This window comes from Hylobates moloch, unplaced genomic scaffold, assembly GCF_009828535.3.
Source record: "Hylobates moloch isolate HMO894 unplaced genomic scaffold, HMol_V3 SCAFFOLD_4, whole genome shotgun sequence".
In the NCBI taxonomy this organism is placed as follows: domain Eukaryota; kingdom Metazoa; phylum Chordata; class Mammalia; order Primates; family Hylobatidae; genus Hylobates; species Hylobates moloch.
Window position 1 is genome coordinate 110804265 of NW_026652279.1, and position 19743 is coordinate 110824007.

At 36.1% G+C, this 19743-nt stretch overlaps 2 protein-coding genes across 5 annotated transcripts in view; one reads left to right on the top strand and one right to left on the bottom strand.

Annotated features, from left to right (window-relative positions):
* Positions 1–19743, top strand: part of FNDC3A (fibronectin type III domain containing 3A) — a 220146-nt gene that overhangs the window by 195449 nt on the left and 4954 nt on the right. For all 4 annotated transcript variants that reach the window (XM_032150879.2, XM_032150880.2, XM_032150881.3 and 1 more), the window contains 11 exons: positions 1024–1162; positions 2182–2250; positions 3575–3693; positions 6057–6162; positions 6251–6426; positions 11913–12026; positions 12758–12907; positions 13015–13298; positions 13395–13607; positions 16902–17068; positions 18261–18388. In XM_032150879.2, the coding sequence (XP_032006770.1) occupies positions 1024–1162; positions 2182–2250; positions 3575–3693; positions 6057–6162; positions 6251–6426; positions 11913–12026; positions 12758–12907; positions 13015–13298; positions 13395–13607; positions 16902–17068; positions 18261–18388 (1665 nt within the window). The remainder of the gene's footprint in view (positions 1–1023; positions 1163–2181; positions 2251–3574; positions 3694–6056; positions 6163–6250; positions 6427–11912; positions 12027–12757; positions 12908–13014; positions 13299–13394; positions 13608–16901; positions 17069–18260; positions 18389–19743) is intronic.
* LOC116466514 (cytochrome c oxidase subunit 7C, mitochondrial-like) lies at positions 2540–3097 on the bottom strand. Its single transcript, XM_058438130.1, has 2 exons — positions 3093–3097; positions 2540–2747 (listed from the first exon to the last, which is right to left on the bottom strand). The coding sequence occupies exons 1-2, from the start codon at positions 3095–3097 to the stop codon at positions 2540–2542; spliced, it is 213 nt and encodes a 70-aa protein (XP_058294113.1).

Sequence of the window (19743 nt, forward strand, 5' to 3'; positions counted from 1 at the left end):
GGAGGGGGGTGGGCGGCATGGAGAGGTTTGAGGGGAGTGTCAGCAGTACCAAGAAGCTTTTTTGGGGCAGTTTGTCTCTAACACTTTTGACTTGAGCAACTAGGTAGATGGTAGAGCTTTTTACTGTGGGGAGAGAAAAAGAGGGGCAGGTTTAGAGAAGAAAAAATCATGGTTTGATATTGGACTTGAGGATCTTTAAGTTCAGTAGAGGAGAAAATGTAACAATACAGGTATAGTTACATTTCTATAATAGAATAATACCTAGATTGGAATTATATTTCTCTATTGCTTTATAACAAATTACTCAAAATTTAGCAGCTTGAAAAAACAAACTTATCTTATAGTTTCTGTGGGTCAGGAATTGAGAACCAGCTTAACTGGGTAATTCTGATGCACGGTCTCTATGAGGTTGTAATCAAGATGTCAGCTGGGGTTGCAGTCATCTCAAGGCTCTCCTGGGACTGGAGTCTGCTTTCAGGTCCACTCACATGGTTGTCTCCAGGAACCCTCAGTTCCTCACCACATGAGTTTTTCCATAGGGAAGTTACACACACCGTCATTTCTGCAGTATTCTATTTGTTAAAGTGAGTCATTAAGTATAACGCACACACAAGGGAAGGGGGATTAGACTTCACCTTTTGAAGAAAGGAGATTCAGAGAATGTGTGGACCTCTTTCTAAACTCACAAAGAATATTAAAAGAAGAAACAAAGCAAGCCTAAAGCCCATGAAGAATCACCAGATTATAGCTTGTTCCTTTGATTCTTATTTGATATCAAAATATTAGGTTTTACACTTGTATTCCCAGGACGGACTCTAAAAGGGGAAGTACAGTTGCATACTCTTCATATATGCCAATTATCTATTGGAGACAAGCAGTTCTCAAAGAACAAGCCACTCCAAGCTAAAAAAAAATGTATTTTATCATTTGGTTGAAGCTGTTTGTCTCCTATCACTTTGTTCATTAAGCCAGTATCATTAGGTATCAAGTGTATTATTCAATGTCTTTCTGTTCTCATCACAGGTCATTGCTTACAACTCAGAAGGTAAAAGTAATCCAAGTGAAGTTGTAGAATTTACTACTTGCCCTGATAAACCAGGCATACCTGTAAAGCCTTCAGTGAAAGGAAAGATACATTCACACAGTTTTAAAATAACTTGGGGTAAGATATTATGCATATTTATACGTTATTACTTTTGTGTTTGATTAAAATAATTTGAATATGAAGATAATTTTTAAGATATTTAAGTAAATTTGTTATCTCAAGCCAGTCCAAAAAGAAATGTGAGAGTCATTCATTGGGTATGTTTTTTGTGGAAAACCTTACACTCATACATGCTAGGTTAAGATATGATAAAGAGGAACTTGAGAACCACTGTAAGATAATGAGCAGGGGTAGCACTGTGTGAAATGAAGGATTACTGAACTTGCAGCTAAAGTCACCTGGGTCATCTGGCTCTCATGAGAAATGAAAACCATTCATTTAAAACAAACATTTATCAAGCACCTACCTACATACCTAACGGAAAAACAAAGATCCCATAAACTTCACCCTTGCCTGAAAAATTCAGACCAACAGAAATGCTTCAGTGATATTTATAATATTCAGAAATTTCAAACAACCTTAACATCTATAGTAAATGGAGGCTCGGCATGGTGGCTCACGCCTGTAATCCCAACACTTTGGGAGGCCGAGGTGGGCAGATCACCTGAGGTCAGGAGTTCGAGATCAGCCTGGCCAACATGGTGAAACCCCGTCTCTTACTAAAAATACAAAAATTAGCTGGGTGTGGTGGCACGTGCCTGTAGTCCCAGCTACTCAGGAGGCTGAGGGAGGAGAATTGCTTGAACCCAGGAGGCAGAGGTTGCAGTGAGTCGAGATTGTACCATTGCACTCCAGCCTGGGCAACAGAGTGAGACTCCATCTAAAAAAAATAAATAAAAGTAAGTAAATGGAATGTCGTGCAGCCATTAAAAATTGTTATAGAGAGCCATATTTTAAATATAGTAAATTAAGTGAAAAGCAGTCACGACAACAGCGTGGAGTAATTGGGTACTGGTATTAAGTCGTTGCAGGTGATTTTTTTTTTTAAACCTAGTTTGGTATTCTGTTTATTAGGTTTTTTATCATTTTTATGTTGTTTTGTACCTTGCCTAATACTACTTTGCTTCTTTGGGTAGATCCACCAAAAGACAATGGCGGAGCAGCCATCAATAAATATGTAGTGGAGATGGCAGAAGGTTCTAACGGTATGAATGGATATTAAACACTGATAGATTTATTCCAGCCAGTCTCTTTCTATTCTTTATGGCTTTACATTTTATGTCATATCTTTTCTTTCTTCTTGCTTTTCATAAGGTACACCATAAAAAGATGTTTACTTCACTTTGGGCTGTCCTGGATTTTTTTTTTTTCATGTCATAAGTTTATTGACAAACATATCTAGTATGCCATATGAGTTCAAGTTTGATCCACTTCCAGAGGCTGCACCTCTTAAAATGCACTTCATATCTGTTAATTGGATGAACTGAAACATCCTTATGTTTTACGCAGTTGGTGTCTTATTACAAGGAAGGGTGTAGCAAATGCAGATCCAAAGTACAAACACATCTTAGCTAGTAACGACCACTTGTTTTCCACTGAAAATGGCAAATTCTTCCCAGGGCCCTCCTCATAGTGGCTCCTACGGACCACAGAGGTTGTGAACCTCCGGGTGCTCTGGCCCAATGTAGCGCTGCTAGAAGCTCTGCGAAAGGCGCAGAAACCAAGGACGGATGAAATGGCGGCATCTCACCAAGACCTTTTTTTTTCCTGAATTTTTTTTTCTTTGTTTGTAGCAGTTAGGATTTTGCCTGTTATGATCCACTTTAAATTGTAATTTATAGAAATACAGTGAATCAAATGTAAGAGTGCTGAACACCTGTATCATTGCATTTACATGTTCTTTTTGTTCTCATTTGTTTACATTGCTCAGCCTCTATACACCTAGACCAAGTCATTAGATACTATGAATCTTCTGAAGGTTAGTTTATTCAGTTAGATTTATATACAGATACGTCAGAGAAGGATTAACTTCTAAAATTTAACTCACATCATACTAGTTTTTAGTAGTAAGTTTTATGACTAGTTAACTTTATTCTTGAATCACACATTTAGCAGTGTTTATTTCTATGAAATGACCTATTTCCTGCCAAAAAGAAAAAAAAGATGTCTTTTAATTAGGACTAGACTTCCTCTGATACTGGTTTTTTGTACTCTTTGTATGCTATAACGTTATTACTGGACCAGCAAACACATTTAAAATGCTTAATTAAAAGTAAATTATCAATCTAGGCCAAAGTCTTTACAGAGTTACAGAGATATTTCACTTCCACAAAGCCATGCAGGCTTGTCTAGGAAGCTGCACACATAAAGAAAATTAGATCATTTCCAGGAAACCGAAACAAACCTAAATTGTTTCTGACAAATTACATAAATACTTAGTTTGTGAAGCTAGGATACCTGATGTGTCCATGATACCAAAACGTTAAACATTACCTAGTATCTGATTGAACACAATTCCTCACCTTACAGGAAACAAATGGGAAATGATATACAGTGGCGCTACCAGGGAACATCTTTGTGATCGACTGAATCCAGGCTGTTTCTATCGTTTACGAGTTTACTGCATCAGTGATGGAGGACAGAGTGCGGTAATACTTATATGTAGATTCTTTTGTGTTGTTGTTAAGTTTGGCCAAATGGGGTAGGATCACCAGGTGCCACTTCAAATATTGAAACATATCCACAAATGGAGAAAAGTAACCTCTATAACCTGTTTGGTTAATTTGATGGTGACCAAAATATTCTAATGTGGTACTTAGCTCGCAGTAAGTATTCAGTGTGTGTCTGTTGTCTGGTTGGTATTCAGCTTTGGAAAAACAAATACATGAAAACATTGGAGAAAATTTTATAAAGATAAATTTGAGAATGATGCTCAATAACCATACTAAGCAGAAATAGAAATAAAATAATTATAGACTGATTTACTGCTCCATAAATTATGTGTGTGAGGACACAACATAAAATAGTATCTACTGTTTAAATCTACTTTCTAATATTTACTTACTTCAAAAAAGTTGGCCATTATTTTATTATTAGAGACTCAATAACCAAAATGAACTTAAAGTGTACCATTGATATAAAGACATAATGTTCTAGGGATGTATGTTTATTGAGTGATTTTTTTTTTTTTTTGAAACAGAATCTCACTCTGTCACTCAGGCTGGAGTGCAGTGGCACGATCAGGGCTCACTGCAACCTCTGCCTCCTGGGTTCAAGAATTCTCCTGCCTCAGCCTCCCGAGTAGCTGGGACTACAGGCACCTGCCACCACGACTGGCTAATTTTTGGGTTTTTAGTAGAGACGGGGTTTTACCATGTTGGCCGGGCTGGCCTCAAACTCCTGACCTCGTGATCCACCGGCCTCAGCCTCCCACAGTGCTGGGATTACAGGCGTGAGCCACCGCACCCGGCCAAGTGATTTTTTTTTTTTTTAAATGAATTAAACCAAGAATGGTTTCTTGGATCATTCATAATTGCTGGGGTTTTTTTTCCGAAATGAAATTTAATGCAATGAAAGTATTATTTTTTAAAAATGAAATATAGGCATTTTGTTGAAAAGGAAACTAATGTGAAACTGAGCGTGAGTTCTGCCCAACTGGCTTGTGCTCCAGTTGCTTCATTTTATCTAGTAAGAAAATCTCCCTGGATTTAAGAAAAGCAACCACACATGCACAAAATCTTGTTCTACTATAGCATTTTATGGCATTTTTGTGTAGGATAGCTTTCTGATAAAAAGATGACCAAATATTTTGTGTTTAGAATGTTAAGTATGAACCTTAATATGTTGCAAGTAAGGAATACGGCACTGAGTTTGTGGCATTGTTTGTTTGTTTGTTTTTTTTTTTGAGATGGAGTCTCGCTCTGTCGCCCAGGCTGGAGTGCAGTGGCACGATCTCGGCTCACTGCCATCTCTGCCTCTTGGGTTCACACCATTCTCCTGCCTCAGCCTTCCGAGTAGCTGGGACTACAGGTGGCTGCCACCATGCCCGGCTACTTTTTTGTATCTTTAGTAGAGACTGGGTTTCACCATGTTAGTCAGGATGGTCTCGATCTTCTGACCCTGTGATCCGCCCCCCTCAGCCTCCCAAAGTGCTGGAATTACAGGTGTGAGCCACCACGCCTGGCCCAGTATGGCATTGTTTTTAACAGAGTGTCTTCGAAAATAAAGGCTTTTTAAAATATAAATATAGCATAGAAACTAAAAGCAATATCAAGTACCTAGAAAGATGCCAAATAACTGGAAAAGCTTACCTGATTTTAGAATTATTTTTAGGTGGAAAAGATGAAGGAAAGATAATACTTTAATGTATAAGTTAAGCTTGGTGCAGTGACAAATGTGTATAGTCTCAGCTAGTCTGGACGTGGGAGGATTGCTTGAGCCCAAGAATTTGAGGCTGTAATCATACCTGTGAATAGCAACTGCACTCCATCCTGGGCAACATACCAAGACCCCATCTCTAAAAATAAATAAATAAATCAGTGTTTAGGTTAAAAATACAGTCTACAGTAGTAAAGTAGCCAAAATATTCTAAACCTCCTTACAACAATACAAACAGCATATACAGTATTTTAAAACATCCCTCCTTAAAAGAGATTTATGGATCCCTTTGGAGATCAAAAATATTGCCCATTAAATTGTGTTGGAAGTTGTTTTTTTCTTTAGTTATGGAAAGAAAAGGAAAGGAAGGGTTCATTGAAGTTCTTTTTCAGTAACTTGCTTTGTATATAGTAGTTGCACAGTACATGTCTTTCTTTGTCTATGAAAATTTTGAGTTTTTATTTAATTGGGTTTTCATTTTTTTTCAGAACTTTATTCCTTTTTTGTTGACAATCAAGTACAATTTCAAATTATCAGTGCAATATTTGTGTTTATATTATTTTTCCTTACCAAAAGCAATCTGATTATTTGGGTTTGGGGCATTTTTGTTTTCTTTTTGCTTTTGTTTTGGCAGGTCTCTGAATCTTTACTTGTGCAGACTCCAGCTGTGCCTCCTGGCCCATGCCTCCCTCCCAGATTACAGGGTAGACCCAAAGCAAAAGAAATACAGTTACGATGGGGTAATTTCCATTTTGGTAATAAATTATAATTAAGCTAGAACAGAAAGTATTCGTCTTGTTAAATTGCATAAATCTTTCCATCTTTTAGGACCCCCTCTGGTTGATGGTGGATCACCCATTTCCTGTTACAGTGTGGAAATGTCTCCTATAGAAAAAGATGAACCTAGAGAAGTTTACCAAGGTTCTGAAGTAGAATGTACAGTGAGCAGCCTTCTTCCTGGAAAGACATACAGCTTCAGACTACATGCAGCTAACAAAATGGGGGTAAGAAGACTGTGCTGGTAGAATTATAATCACAATGGTGATATATGTTTCATTTTAACATATATCTTATCCATTATTTGGCCATTTAACTTTAACATATGACTACAAATTTTACAATTTTTAATAAGCCTACATTGATAAATACAAGAGAAGTCAGTATATTCCGTAACTTCATTTTTATGAAATCTCAGTATTTTTAGATCCCACTTACAGTTTGTGACACTTTGGACTTCAACTGGGCTAGAGTTTACCTTTTAGGCAGTGTTAATAGAGTTTACTTAATCAATTTAAGAGTAGAAGTAAAATCATAAGTACTGAAGTTTTTTGAGGCTGATTGAAGTTTTTGAGGTTTTTGAGTTTTTTGAAGCTGATTGAAGTTTTTTGAGGCTGAAGTAGCATTTACTTTCAGTTGGCAACTAATTATGATTCATTTTTTTGCCCAAATGAAAAAAAAATTATGCTTTAAACTATTCTGGTTTTGTATGTATTTTTTGAAATATTATCTATGTATTTAATATATAACTCCAAAAAGTGGACAAAGTAGGTGATATCTCCATTTCACAACTAAGGAAACTGGGGTTCAGGAAAGCTAAATATTTTGCCCACAGTCATACAAACTAATAAGTGATAGAGGTAAGCTACAAACCTGAGTTTGTCAGACTCCAGAGCCAAATCTCTTTCCACTCAGCTATGACACCTCTCATCTCTCTGCAACAAAGCAGGTTCCCTAAGGACAAAGCAGTAATTTCCTATCTCAAGTAAATAACAATTTCTTTGAACTATTCTATAATTAAAATTTTATAGAATTAAACTGACAGTTCTCTCCTACCCATTATTTTGGTGAACTATACTATATTTCAAATCCTATAGTTCAACAGGGTTCTGTATTTACATCTGTAAACTTATTTTTAAATTTATTTCTGTTTGATTTTTTGAAACAGGGTCTCACCCTGTCACCCAGGGTGGAGTGCAGTGGTGTGATCTTGGCTGTCTGCAACCTCTGCCTCCTGGGCTCAGGTGACCCTCCTACCTCAGCCTCCCGAGTAGCTGGGACCGCAGGTGCACACCACCACACCTGGATAATTTTTTCATATTCTTAGTAGAGAGGGGGTTTTGTCATGTTGCCCAGGTTGGTCTCAAACTCCTGGGCTCAAAAGATCCACCCACCTCGGCCTCCCAAAGTGGTGGGATTACAGGCATGAGCCACTATGCCTGGCCTAAATTTCTTATATGTCAAATTTATATACTTAGGCAGCTCTTACATAAGTCATTCCTTTCTGTAAGAAGCCATCTTGTCAGCCTCACAAGGCTGCAATACACTAGGATCGCATTTTTAATACTTATGTCTTAATTTATATTTTCAGGTTTATGATAATTTGTCAGAATCACCTTAAGTAAATATTTACTTTCCATATTTCCAGAAAATATACATTTTAGACCTTTCTAAAGCTATTCCAGATTTTAAGATAAAATTTATGCCTACCAGAGAGCAGTACTGATAAATAATGTACTGTAAGTACACTATTTACAGTTTTATTTTAAATAAAATCCATTCAGCATGCTAGAATGGTGAAGCTTTGTCGTTATTTTGTTGTTGTTGACATGAATTAACCTTGTTCAAAAAAGGGGGGCAAAAAAATGACATTTGTCATGAAAAACTTTTTTTAATCCCTATAGGACTTGAGGAACAGAATCCTTACTTCAGTTCTTATAAATAGTTGTGCTAAACCTCAAGTTTCTATCATTTAGTGGCCCTTTCCATACTCTCCATGAACTAAACTGAATTATCTATGTGACTGATGTCTTTTATTAGGTTGCCATATAACATGTATAACAGTACTCATTATTTGTGATACCTTTGTATGTATGTGTGTGTATAGACAGATAGACAGACTTTTTTTTTTGAGACAGGGTATGTGTCACCCAGGCTGGAGTGCAGGGGGTATGATCATGGCTCACTGCAACCTCAAATTCCCAGGCTTAAGCGATTCTCCTGCCTCAGCCTCCTGAGTAGCAGGGACTATAGGTGCACACCATCACGCCAGGCTGATTTTTTACTTTTTTGTAGAGATGGGGGTCCCCTTATGTTTCCCAGGTTGGTCTCAAACTCCTGGGCTCAAGTGATTCCCCCACCTTAGCCTCCCAAAGAGGTGGGATTACAGGCATGAGCCTCGGCACCTGACCTTTTATATATACTTATTATTGTAAATCATTTGCTGCCACTAGCAGTCTGTAAGTCTATACTATTAAATGACATATTGGCCAGGCACGATGGTAAATGCCTGTAATCCCAGCACTTTGGGAGGCCAAAGAGGGTGGGTCACTTGAGGTCAGGAATTCGAGACCAGCCTGACCAACATGGTGAAACCCCTTCTCTACTAAAAATGCAAAACTTAGCTGGGCATAGTGGCACGTGCCTATAATCCCAGCTGTTCTGGAGGCTGAGGCAGGAAAATCACTTGAACCTGGGAGGCGGAGGTTACAGTGAGCTGAAATCGTGCCACTGCATCCAGCCTGGGCAACAGAGTGAGACTCTGTCTCAAAAAAAAAAAAAAATTAAATGACAGATTTATATTTGGAATTTTGGCTAGGCACAGTAGCTCACACCTGTAATCCCAATACTTGGGGAGGCCAAGGCTGGCAGATCACTTCAGGCCAGGAGTTCGGGACCAGCCTGGCCAACATGGGGAAACCCCATCTCTACTAAAAATACAAAAATTAACTGGGCTTGGTGGTACCCACACCTGTAGTCCCAGCTACTCAGGAGGCTGAGGCACAAAAATCGCTTGAACCCAGGAGGCGGAGGTTGCAGTGAGCTGAGATTGTGCCACTGAACTCCAGCCTGGGCAACAGGCTTTTTCTCAAAAAAAAATAACATATTTGGAATTTTAAAATTGATTGGGTTTTCAAATTTATTGTTTTAAATTAAGAACTTTCGAACTACTAATAAAACTATCTGCCATAGTTCATTGATTTTTACATGAAATATTAATTTTCAAGATGATCTCAAGATTACTTTTCACAAAGCAGGCGCATTATATCACCATTTTGCTCTGCTTTGTAAATTTGCCATCTGGGATTATTGGGTGGTATTCATGTGAGAGTAAAGCATATTCTCTAGCAGTTTCCTGTAACTACAGGTTTTTTTTTTTTTCATTGCTTCTAATAGGATATAGTTACTATGAGTCCATGAAATATAATGGAAATATGAATAAGGAGTTTACTGAAGATTTTAAAGTTAAACATTTGATTTTTTTTAATCGTGAATATGATAGAAACCGGTAGTGTTGAGCAATGCAAATATTTGAAGTGGTGATTTGTGAAATAGCCCAGCATTGCCTTAAAATCACAGTCTACTTCTTGTTTTATACATGTGATAGTATAAAAGGTTTCTTTTTTTTCTTTTCCTATTTTCTGAGATTTATAGATTGGTATATAGCTTTAAACTAGATAAAGTTTTATGGAAAGATTTTTTAAACTTATTAATATAAATTTTAAAGTTGATATAATTAAAGTGAGCCCATCTTCTGTTTATAAAATGCAAGATTCCTTAACATTTATAATTACACAGATGAAATAGTTTCTATAAGGAAGTTGGAGTTTTGATTTTGCCCTTTATAGATGTTAGATTGTGCAGATTTGTCTGTATTTTCTCACCATATCAAATAATACTTTTCTTATAAGATTGGTCTTCAAGAGCCATATTAGTTGTTATAATTGATTAGTATATAGTTTAACTTTATTCATCATATTTATACTGTAGATTTATGGCCAGAGGTTGAGGTTATTTCAGGAGAGTTGGTGACCTTCATTTAAAGTCTAGCTAAAATCAGTGCTGTAAACAGAAAGAAACATTTACGTTTGTTTCTGTTTGCCATGTATAGTAGCCTTGATTTTTTACTTTGTTATAAAACAGTTACATTCACAATATTAGCCTGAGATATTAATGACATTGTGATGATAGAAAATGGTGTATATTCCCTGTGCAATCAGATTTGGGGGAAAAAATGAAGGACTTAACATTATCTGAAGTCACTGATACTCTGAATAAGTATGGTCAAGGAGTGAACTATTTTCTTTTGGAAAAACTTTTTAAAATTTTATTTTTAAAGTATTATACTGTTATTTTTAGGGTCTAATGGTTACATTGAATAGTTGGTTTCACCTTCTTAAGGTTTATTACCAATATTCATGAAACTTGATATTTTTAAAATCCCTACCCTTTGGTAAGTCTACTATTATTTATTAAAATTTTTTTGGTGATTAATACATGTTTTTTCCTAAATTAAATAAATAACTTGGAATAATTTTAATATTAAATCTTTGTTAACAACTGAATGTTTCCATAGAATTTTCTGAGAAGTTGTGTTTCTTAGAGTTTTCATAGCTGGCTGGGCCCAGTGGCTCATGCCTGTAATCCAAGCACTTTGGCTCAAGCAGTCCTGCCTCTGAGGCAGGAGGACCACTTGTGCCCAGGAGTCTGAGACCAGCCTGGGCAACATGGTGAAACCCTGTCTCTGTAAAAAGTAGAAAAATTAGCCCAGCATGGTGGTGCACACCTGTAGTCCCAACTACTCAGGAGGCTGAGGTGGGAGGATGGCTTGAGCCCAGGAAGTTGAGGGTGCAATGAGCCATGTTTGCACCACTGCACTCCTGCAGCCTGGCTGACAGAGTCAGCCAGACCTTGTCTCAAAAAAAAAAAAAAAAAAGAAGTTGACCTAGCTCTTAAAGATGGGCATTTGGCAAAACTGCCTGATACAGTGCAGTAACAAGTAGGTTTACTTCTGATAATTATAATGATGCGCCACTGTTAAGTGAAAATACCAGTGTATTGGGGCTTTTCTTTTGCTAATGAGCTTTAAAAAATTGATGACTAGAAATTTCTGTAATTGTTCTCCTATGTGTCGGGGAAGGAATTTGCCAATACTGAATAAAATTTTTTATATTCCAGGTAACGTATGTTAAAAGTAATTATGAGAAAGTGAGCTTTTTAGCATGTAACAGAAAAATCAAAATATGGTACAAAATAAACATAAATTTATAGAATAGTATGTTGGTAAAATCTGATATGGAATATAATGCCTAAGAGATTCGTGAAGTATTAAAAAATTAAAAATAATAATTTACACCTTCCATCTCCCATGCCTTTAATTAGTATCAATTTCTTCACTCCTTATATTTCTCCTGAATTATTCCACCCACCTAATTCCCTAATGTCCTGCCCTTCTTCAAAAACCATTTCCTGAAGAAATAAGGGGCAGAAGAAAGTATAGGTAAATGAAACTTTAAAATTTCTCACACCTTTACTTTCATGATTTTTAAGTCTTTTTAGTTAATGTGAATACTTACAGAATTATGACCAAATTAATCTTGAAACACAGGGAAAAGAGTTTAATTATTAATGAATCTTTAAATATGCAGTTCTGTGCAATCAGTGGACATTTAAGGGTGAAAAATAAAAACACTAGTTACATTTGTTTTTCTAGTTTGGACCATTTTCAGAAAAATGTGATATTACTACAGCCCCTGGGCCACCAGATCAGTGCAAGCCCCCTCAAGTGACATGCAGATCTGCAACTTGTGCACAAGTGAATTGGGAGGTATTGTAATTTCCATTGACTTATATCTACTTTCTTAAGTGATTAGAATAGTTTATATAAAAGAATAAAGATACTGTTCATTTTTACCGCCTATATTATACAGAGCAAGTCCTAGTTTAATTCACATGAGAAACAGTAACTTTATTCCTCTGAAGAATTTGAGTAAGGTATATTTGCATTACAAATATTTAGCTTCCTGTTCATTATGTGCTTTGTATTTTTATGAAAGGCTTTGTCTCAGTACTGAGATATTTCAGCCACTGGTAAGTTTAATGTTCAGAATAGACACACACAGGAATTAGTAAATTCTATTTCTCTTATATTTATCCAGTACACATCTCCAGTGTACTTATTGTGGACAGTAATAATCAGTGATGATAATTATTATATTTTCAGTTCCCTTTGAAATTTAACAAAATGTGTGTATGGTTTTAACATTTCATATTAATAGAATTATTTTGAAGTATATTTACCTTAAAACACTCTTTCTAAAGTGACTTAGTCATATTTCTACTTCTAATTCAAAACAGTTATATATTTGACCAATCTTAAATTCAGATAATCTTAATGAATAAAAAATGTAAAATTGAACAGTTTCGATTGTGCTTAAAAGTTTTAAAGAAACTCAAAAGCAATCTAGTTTTACATGTGCTCAGGTAAAGAGCATTTTTGGCCAAAAGCTATTTAATCAACATCAAGACTAAGACCTTTATCCTTTTCTTAATTTAAAGGTTCCTTTGAGTAATGGAACAGATGTCACTGAATATCGATTGGAGTGGGGAGGAGTTGAAGGAAGTATGCAGATATGTTACTGTGGGCCTGGTCTCAATTATGAAATAAAAGGACTTTCACCAGCAACTACCTATTACTGCAGGGTCCAGGTAAAGCTGATCAGTACCTTGTCACTTAACTCTATCCAGAGTTTTATATTTCACTGGCTTTTTCATGGTCATGACTTTGTTAACTTGGAGGCTCTGTTAATTTGTAGGCTCTGAGTGTTGTGGGTGCAGGCCCTTTCAGTGAAGTAGTAGCTTGTGTGACTCCACCATCAGTTCCTGGCATTGTGACCTGTCTTCAAGAAATAAGCGATGATGAGATAGAAAATCCCCATTATTCACCTTCTACATGCCTTGCAATAAGCTGGGAAAAGCCTTGTGATCATGGTTCAGAAATCCTTGCCTACAGCATAGACTTTGGAGATAAACAATCCCTAACAGTGGGAAAGGTTACAAGCTATATTATCAACAATTTGCAACCAGATACAACATACAGGTATACTCTAAAAATTATGTTGATTTTTGCCTAGACCAGAGAGACAGTTTAAATAAAACAATCATAACCAAACTTTTTTTCTTATGTGGCACTTAGAATACGAATTCAAGCCTTGAATAGCCTTGGAGCTGGTCCTTTCAGCCATATGATAAAATTAAAAACTAAGCCTCTCCCTCCTGATCCACCTCGTCTGGAATGTGTTGCCTTTAGCCACCAGAACCTTAAGCTGAAATGGGGAGAAGGAACTCCGAAGACATTGTCAACTGATTCTATTCAGTACCACCTTCAGATGGAGGATAAGAATGGACGGTAGGTTTTTTTAATTGCTTCTTTATATAGTTTCTTAGGTCTTAAGTATATAAATTTCTGTAACTATTAGAAGTAGGCCAGGTGTGGTGGCTGACCCCTGTAGTCTCGGCACTTTGGGAGGCTGAGGCAGGCGAATTGCTTGAGCCCAGGAGTGCGAGACCAGCCTGGGCAAGACTGTCTCTAAAAAAAATTTCTTTTAATGAAGTAAGTTTTCAAAAACGAAGTCAAGATTGTCATACAAAATTGTGCTGTTTTTAAAACATTAGAAAACACAATGTAGATTTCCTGTTTATAATTTGTGAGTGGAATACCAAGAGAAAAAAATAAGTGGGCTACTGTTTGGTTGTTTTCTCTAATCCATTTACTGTTTTCATGATAGTAAAAGACACCTAATCTTAGACACAAAATAAACTCTTCAATGTTTATTTCTAGCAGGACACAGTTTTTGTTTTTTTTTTTTTAAGACAAGGTCTCGCTCTATCACCCAGGCTGGAGGGCAGTGGCACTATCTTGGCTCACTGCAACCTCTGCCTCCAGGGCTCAAGCCATCCTCCCACCTCAGCCTCCCAAGTATCTGTGACCACAGGCATGGGCCACTACACCTGGCTAATTTTTGTATTTTTAGTAGAGATGGGGTTTCACCATGTTGCTCACACGGGTCTCGAACTCCTGGGCTCACGTGGTCCTCCCGCCTCAGCCTCACAGAGTGCTGAGATTACACTCATGAGCCACTGTGCCTGACTGAAACAATTTTTTTTTTTTTGAAGCGGAGTCTCGCTCTATCCCCAGGCTGGAGTGCAGTGGCGTGATCTCGGCTCACTGCAGTCTCCCCCTCCCAGGTTCAAACAATTCCCCTGCCTCAGCCTCCCAAGTAGCTGGGACTACAGGTGCGCACCACCACGCCCAGCTAATATTTTGTATTTTTAGTAGAGGCGGAGTTTCACCATGTTGGCCAGGATGGTCTCCATCTCCTGACCTTGTGATCTACCTGCCTCGACCTCCCAAAGTGCTGAGATTACAGACATGAGCCACTGCACCCGGCCCTGAAACAATTTTGTAGTAAATGATTATGATCGTTTCTGGCCTCTGAGATCCTTGAGGGCAGAGATTATGTTTCAGTCTTTTCCACATCCCTGACACAGGGCCTGCACGCTAAATGAATACAGTTCAGTTTTTCACTGTGTGATCTCAGTTAGATTCTGTGATTAATTATCTAGTCCCTTTGCTAATCTCTCTTGCTAATCTTTGCATTAGGAAGAACTTAATTTCATTCAGGTTCTTTCTGTGCCTCTTTTACATCTTCATGTACATGTTGTACTATTTCCTATATAATGTGCCATATACTGCCGCACTAAATCATGTATTTTAATTACGGTGTTAACTCTGAATATTTGTAACAGTCATTCTCATGCCAACTAGGGCTATTTATTCACATTATATTCCATATAAGCAATGCCACATACCTCCCACAGCTGTTAATCCTTTAATATTTTAAGAATTTTGAAGTTTGCTTTTCTACTTTTCACTGAATGTATTAGAAACAATTTCCATATCTAATGGACTCAGAATACTAGTAACAGTTTTTCCCAAGATTTACTTTTTTGTGTTCTTTGTATCTTAGCCAGGTATTCAACAATGAAATATTCGTGGTGCTTGTACATAAGTACTATCAGAAATACTTATACATTTAAAATAACATATGGAATAATTTTGTATACTACTATATCACCAGTAAGAACATTACACAGAACAAACACTATTGATCATTTCCTAAAATCTATGTATCGATGAATGTTAGCCTTTGTTCTTGGCAGAATTTTATGTAATTTTTATAGCCTTATCTCTACAAAGAGATTATTTGCCTTGTAGAGGTTTTTGGTATAGCCATTTGTCTTGGCAGAATTTTATGTAATTTTTATAGCCTTATCTCTACAGAGAGATTATTTGCCTTGTAGAGGTTTTTGGTATAGCCATTTATCTTTAATATGTGTTATTATTACTGGACAAATAAATTGTTTAAATTTTTTTCCTCCCCTTTCTAGCATACATTTGGGGTAGTGCAAGAAGGCTTACTGGAAACAGGTCTAATTAGTGTTTGGTTGAAAGATAATAGAATAAAGATTCTATTAAATATAAATTCTATTATATTCTATTATAGAACTTCCAACTTAATATTCAGCTAGCATCTAGAGAATTGTTATAGGGTATGAATATGGCTCGTGGCCTTTGGTTGTGGAAAATAAAGAAACTAAAACCTTTTATGATACTGTTAAGTTTAATGCACACAGTTAATAAATTAAATCAATTTAATGTCTTTGATTACTTTCATTCCCTTTGATTTTCACAACTATATACACTTGCTGTGGGATGGTATCATAATGATACTTTAGCTGTTCCCTGATCCAGATTTTGTCATTGTTCAGCTTTTTTAAACAGTGGTATTACCACTATTTTTTTTTCCTGTCATTAAAAAAAAATTTAGAGACTGAAAAGGCAAGGCTTATCCAATTACTGCTTATTAGAAGTACTGTTTCTTCCTGTCATTAAATATTTCTTTATTTTTAACTTGACTACAATTTTCAGACTGTTAGCATTGAATAAGCATTCATTATTCATTCTCTAATTTCCAAAAATTTTAGAAACATCCAATCAAAAATATTGGGATGCATTCAACTTACAGATAACATATTAGGAGAAATATATATGATAGTCAACTTCATTGAACAGTTCAAGTGGATAATGTATTGGAAATTTTATATTGTCATACTGCTTTTGTAAATCTCTAGAAAAACATCACCAAGTCAACTAAAAATCTGCCTGGGAATTGAGAATTCTCTTTTTTCCAGATAAAGACAAGGAAGATTACAATAGAAACTTAATCTCATAGCTCAGGTCTCTATGCCATACTTGACAAATTTTATCAATATGACTTTAGTTAGAAATAATTTGCAATGAAAATTGTGATGTTCTGAGCATCTTTTAAAATGTACATTAACAAAACAGTATTCAGAAACAAAGCTAAACCGGAAGACTGAGAAGAAACAGTTATGGTTGGACATGAAATTTAGTAACAGACTTTCAGTAAATCATGTCAAATTGGGAAATTTACCAAATATCCTATTTTTCTTCATTTGATGAAAAACAGATTTATTTTAAGTGACATAGAGTTCCTGGCATCAAACTTTTGGGGTAACTTATCACTCCTAAATAATGTTCCTAACTGTGTTTTTATACTAGTTTAAAACACTTTCATAAGGTAGTATAAGGTTTATCTAATAGTTATTTCCATTTTAGGTTTGTATCCCTATACAGAGGACCATGTCATACATACAAAGTACAAAGACTTAATGAGTCAACATCCTATAAATTCTGTATTCAAGCTTGTAATGAAGCTGGGGAAGGTCCCCTCTCCCAAGAATATATTTTCACTACTCCAAAATCTGTCCCAGCTGCCTTGAAAGGTAAGTTATACATCCTGAACTTATTTTCTTTTATAATAAATTACTTTTTAATGTATTTTCATAAATGCTTTGTTTACTAATATTAAAATTTAGCATCCAGTATATGTCCACCAGTTATACAAAATCATATAGGCAAGCCCAACTCTACTGAGAGTTCCACTCAATAATAAAAGCTGTTTTATCTGGCACGTTCATATTCAGACAAGTACTGGCTTTTATCACTGATGTTTTTAATAATGTAGCATAAAAATACTAAATTGAATAGGTAGGCTGGTTTTCTAATGAGGTCATTTGCTTAAAGAAAAAAATCACAAACTCTGGTTGTTTAAACGTTTTGAGTTATTGATATTACATTCATTTGGATTTCAGAAGGAAAGCTTGGTCATCTGTTAAGCAAAACAAATTCTTCATTAATGCGGGTTTTTCAGTCAGTTTTACATGCACATGTACACATATTTACACACATTTGTATATACATTTATCTTTTAATTTTAGAGGGATTCTTATTTTAAAGTGACTCTGGCAAGGGCTGCACTCTATTTTTAGCTGAAAAGTCTATAAAGTTAATTGCTCTGAAGACTAATCACAGAGACTTCTAGGACCATATCCTAGATCATGTACTTAAACCTGTCATTTGTTAAACAGCAGAACTCTTCTTGAATAGTCTTACTAATAATATTGAGAGTTTCACTGAGTCATTTTTCTGTTTGCTCATCAAGTTTAGTGTCTCTTAGCTTTAAGAAGAGTGCTGACTATAAGCAGGGCACAGTGGCTCACACCTGTAAGCCCAGTGCTTTGGGAGACTGAAGTGGGAGGCTCACTTAAGGCCAGGAGTATTGAGACCAACCTGGGCAACATAGTGAGACCCGCCTCTCTACAAAAGAAATTTGAGTTAGCTGGGCATGGTAGCATGTGCCTGTGTGTGTAACTGCACAGGAGGCTGAGGCTGCATTGAGCTATGATCGCACCACTGTTCTCCAGGCTGGGTGACAGAGTGAGATCCCATATCTTAGAATACAAGAGTGCTGATTTTAACCTCTTTGGATGCAAATTTCAAAAATTCACTGATACTTATTTCAAGTTTATAAGTGGAGTTTAAATATTTGTTGATTTTTATTAAAACAAGTATCTGCATGATGTACCAAATTAAAAATCAAGTGGAACAGATTTTATTTATATTTGTTTCCTACAGCCCCCAAAATAGAGAAAGTAAATGATCACATTTGTGAAATTACATGGGAGTGTTTACAGCCAATGAAAGGTGATCCAGTTATTTACAGTCTTCAAGTTATGTTAGGAAAAGATTCAGAATTCAAACAGGTATGTACCAAGATATTAATGTGTTGATGCATATTTTTACCCTTTTTTAATTTTTATGTATTTTTAATGTAAGATTTGGACATCTTTACCTTTCTAATTCATAAACATTTATTCAGTATATATTATGTTCTAGAGATCTCAAGATTCCAAATCTTTTCAGTATGAACTACACTTGAACAGATTATTCATTTATATGATAAATATTCATTGAATTCTGTGCCAGGCAGTCAGTATATAGCACTGAACAAAAAGTCCCTTGCCTCCATGGAGCTTACTTACATTCTAGTGGAAAAGAAGACACTATAAGCAAGTAAACATGCCAATATATTGTCAGATATAAGTGCAATGGAGAAAAAACAAAATTGGATAAAAGAAATAGGGAGTAGTGGAGGGGGAGGGCACTGAGTGTTATTTCATTTGGGGCACTCAGCTGACATTTCAGCATGGCCCAGAGGAGATGACTATGGAGAGAAGAGTGTTCCAAGAAGATGTGCTGAGGCAGGAACATGCTTATTAAATCTGATGAACATAAAGGAGCCAATATGACTGGGATGGAGAGAGCAAAGGGAAAAGTTGATAAGGTCAGGTAGTTAATCCTAAGGGGCCTATAGGTGGTATGGAGTGATGTAAGGCGTAATAGGCCATACTGTGGCTTTTACTCGACGTGAAATGAGAAGACAGTGGAGGATTTTGACCAGGGTATTCACGTGATCAGACACAAGGTTGTTTTGAGTATAGTGTTGAAACTACAGTAGGACAAGGGCAGAACTAGAAAGACTAATGAGGCTTTTACAATAATAGTATTAATAATAGTCATAATGTAGTGCTGTAAATATGACATTAGGCATGAAGTTATAATGGAAACCTAGAGGAATTGTCACCTTCCTAGCCAAGAGGTTTCAAAGATAGTTTTCTGGTAAAGCTAGAATAGCAGTGAGATAGAGTGGAGAGTTGCCAATGTTTGTTACAACTTTTATAAAGAATAAGCTTTTATACCACTCCAAAGACTAATTAAATACCTATACATTTCATCTGATTTTCCCTTTTTGCTGTAACCTTCTTAATTTTGAGGGCTTTTAAGATGGGTTGTTTTCATTGTGTCTTGTATTTTCCTCTTCCACTAAAAAAAAGATCCTTCATTTGTTTTATTCCAGTATTGTCCTGTTGTAACTACTATATGTAATATCTTAACTGAAATTACAAAAGATCCAAAGAGTCAGATTAAATCTGGCATGCGATTGTTTTTCTTTATTAAGCCATCTGCAAATTGACATGATAATTAGATTTGAAATGTAATTTACAGATAAGTAGGTTTCTTTCTAAGGAGGAAGCAAAATTAATATTAAGGAAAATAT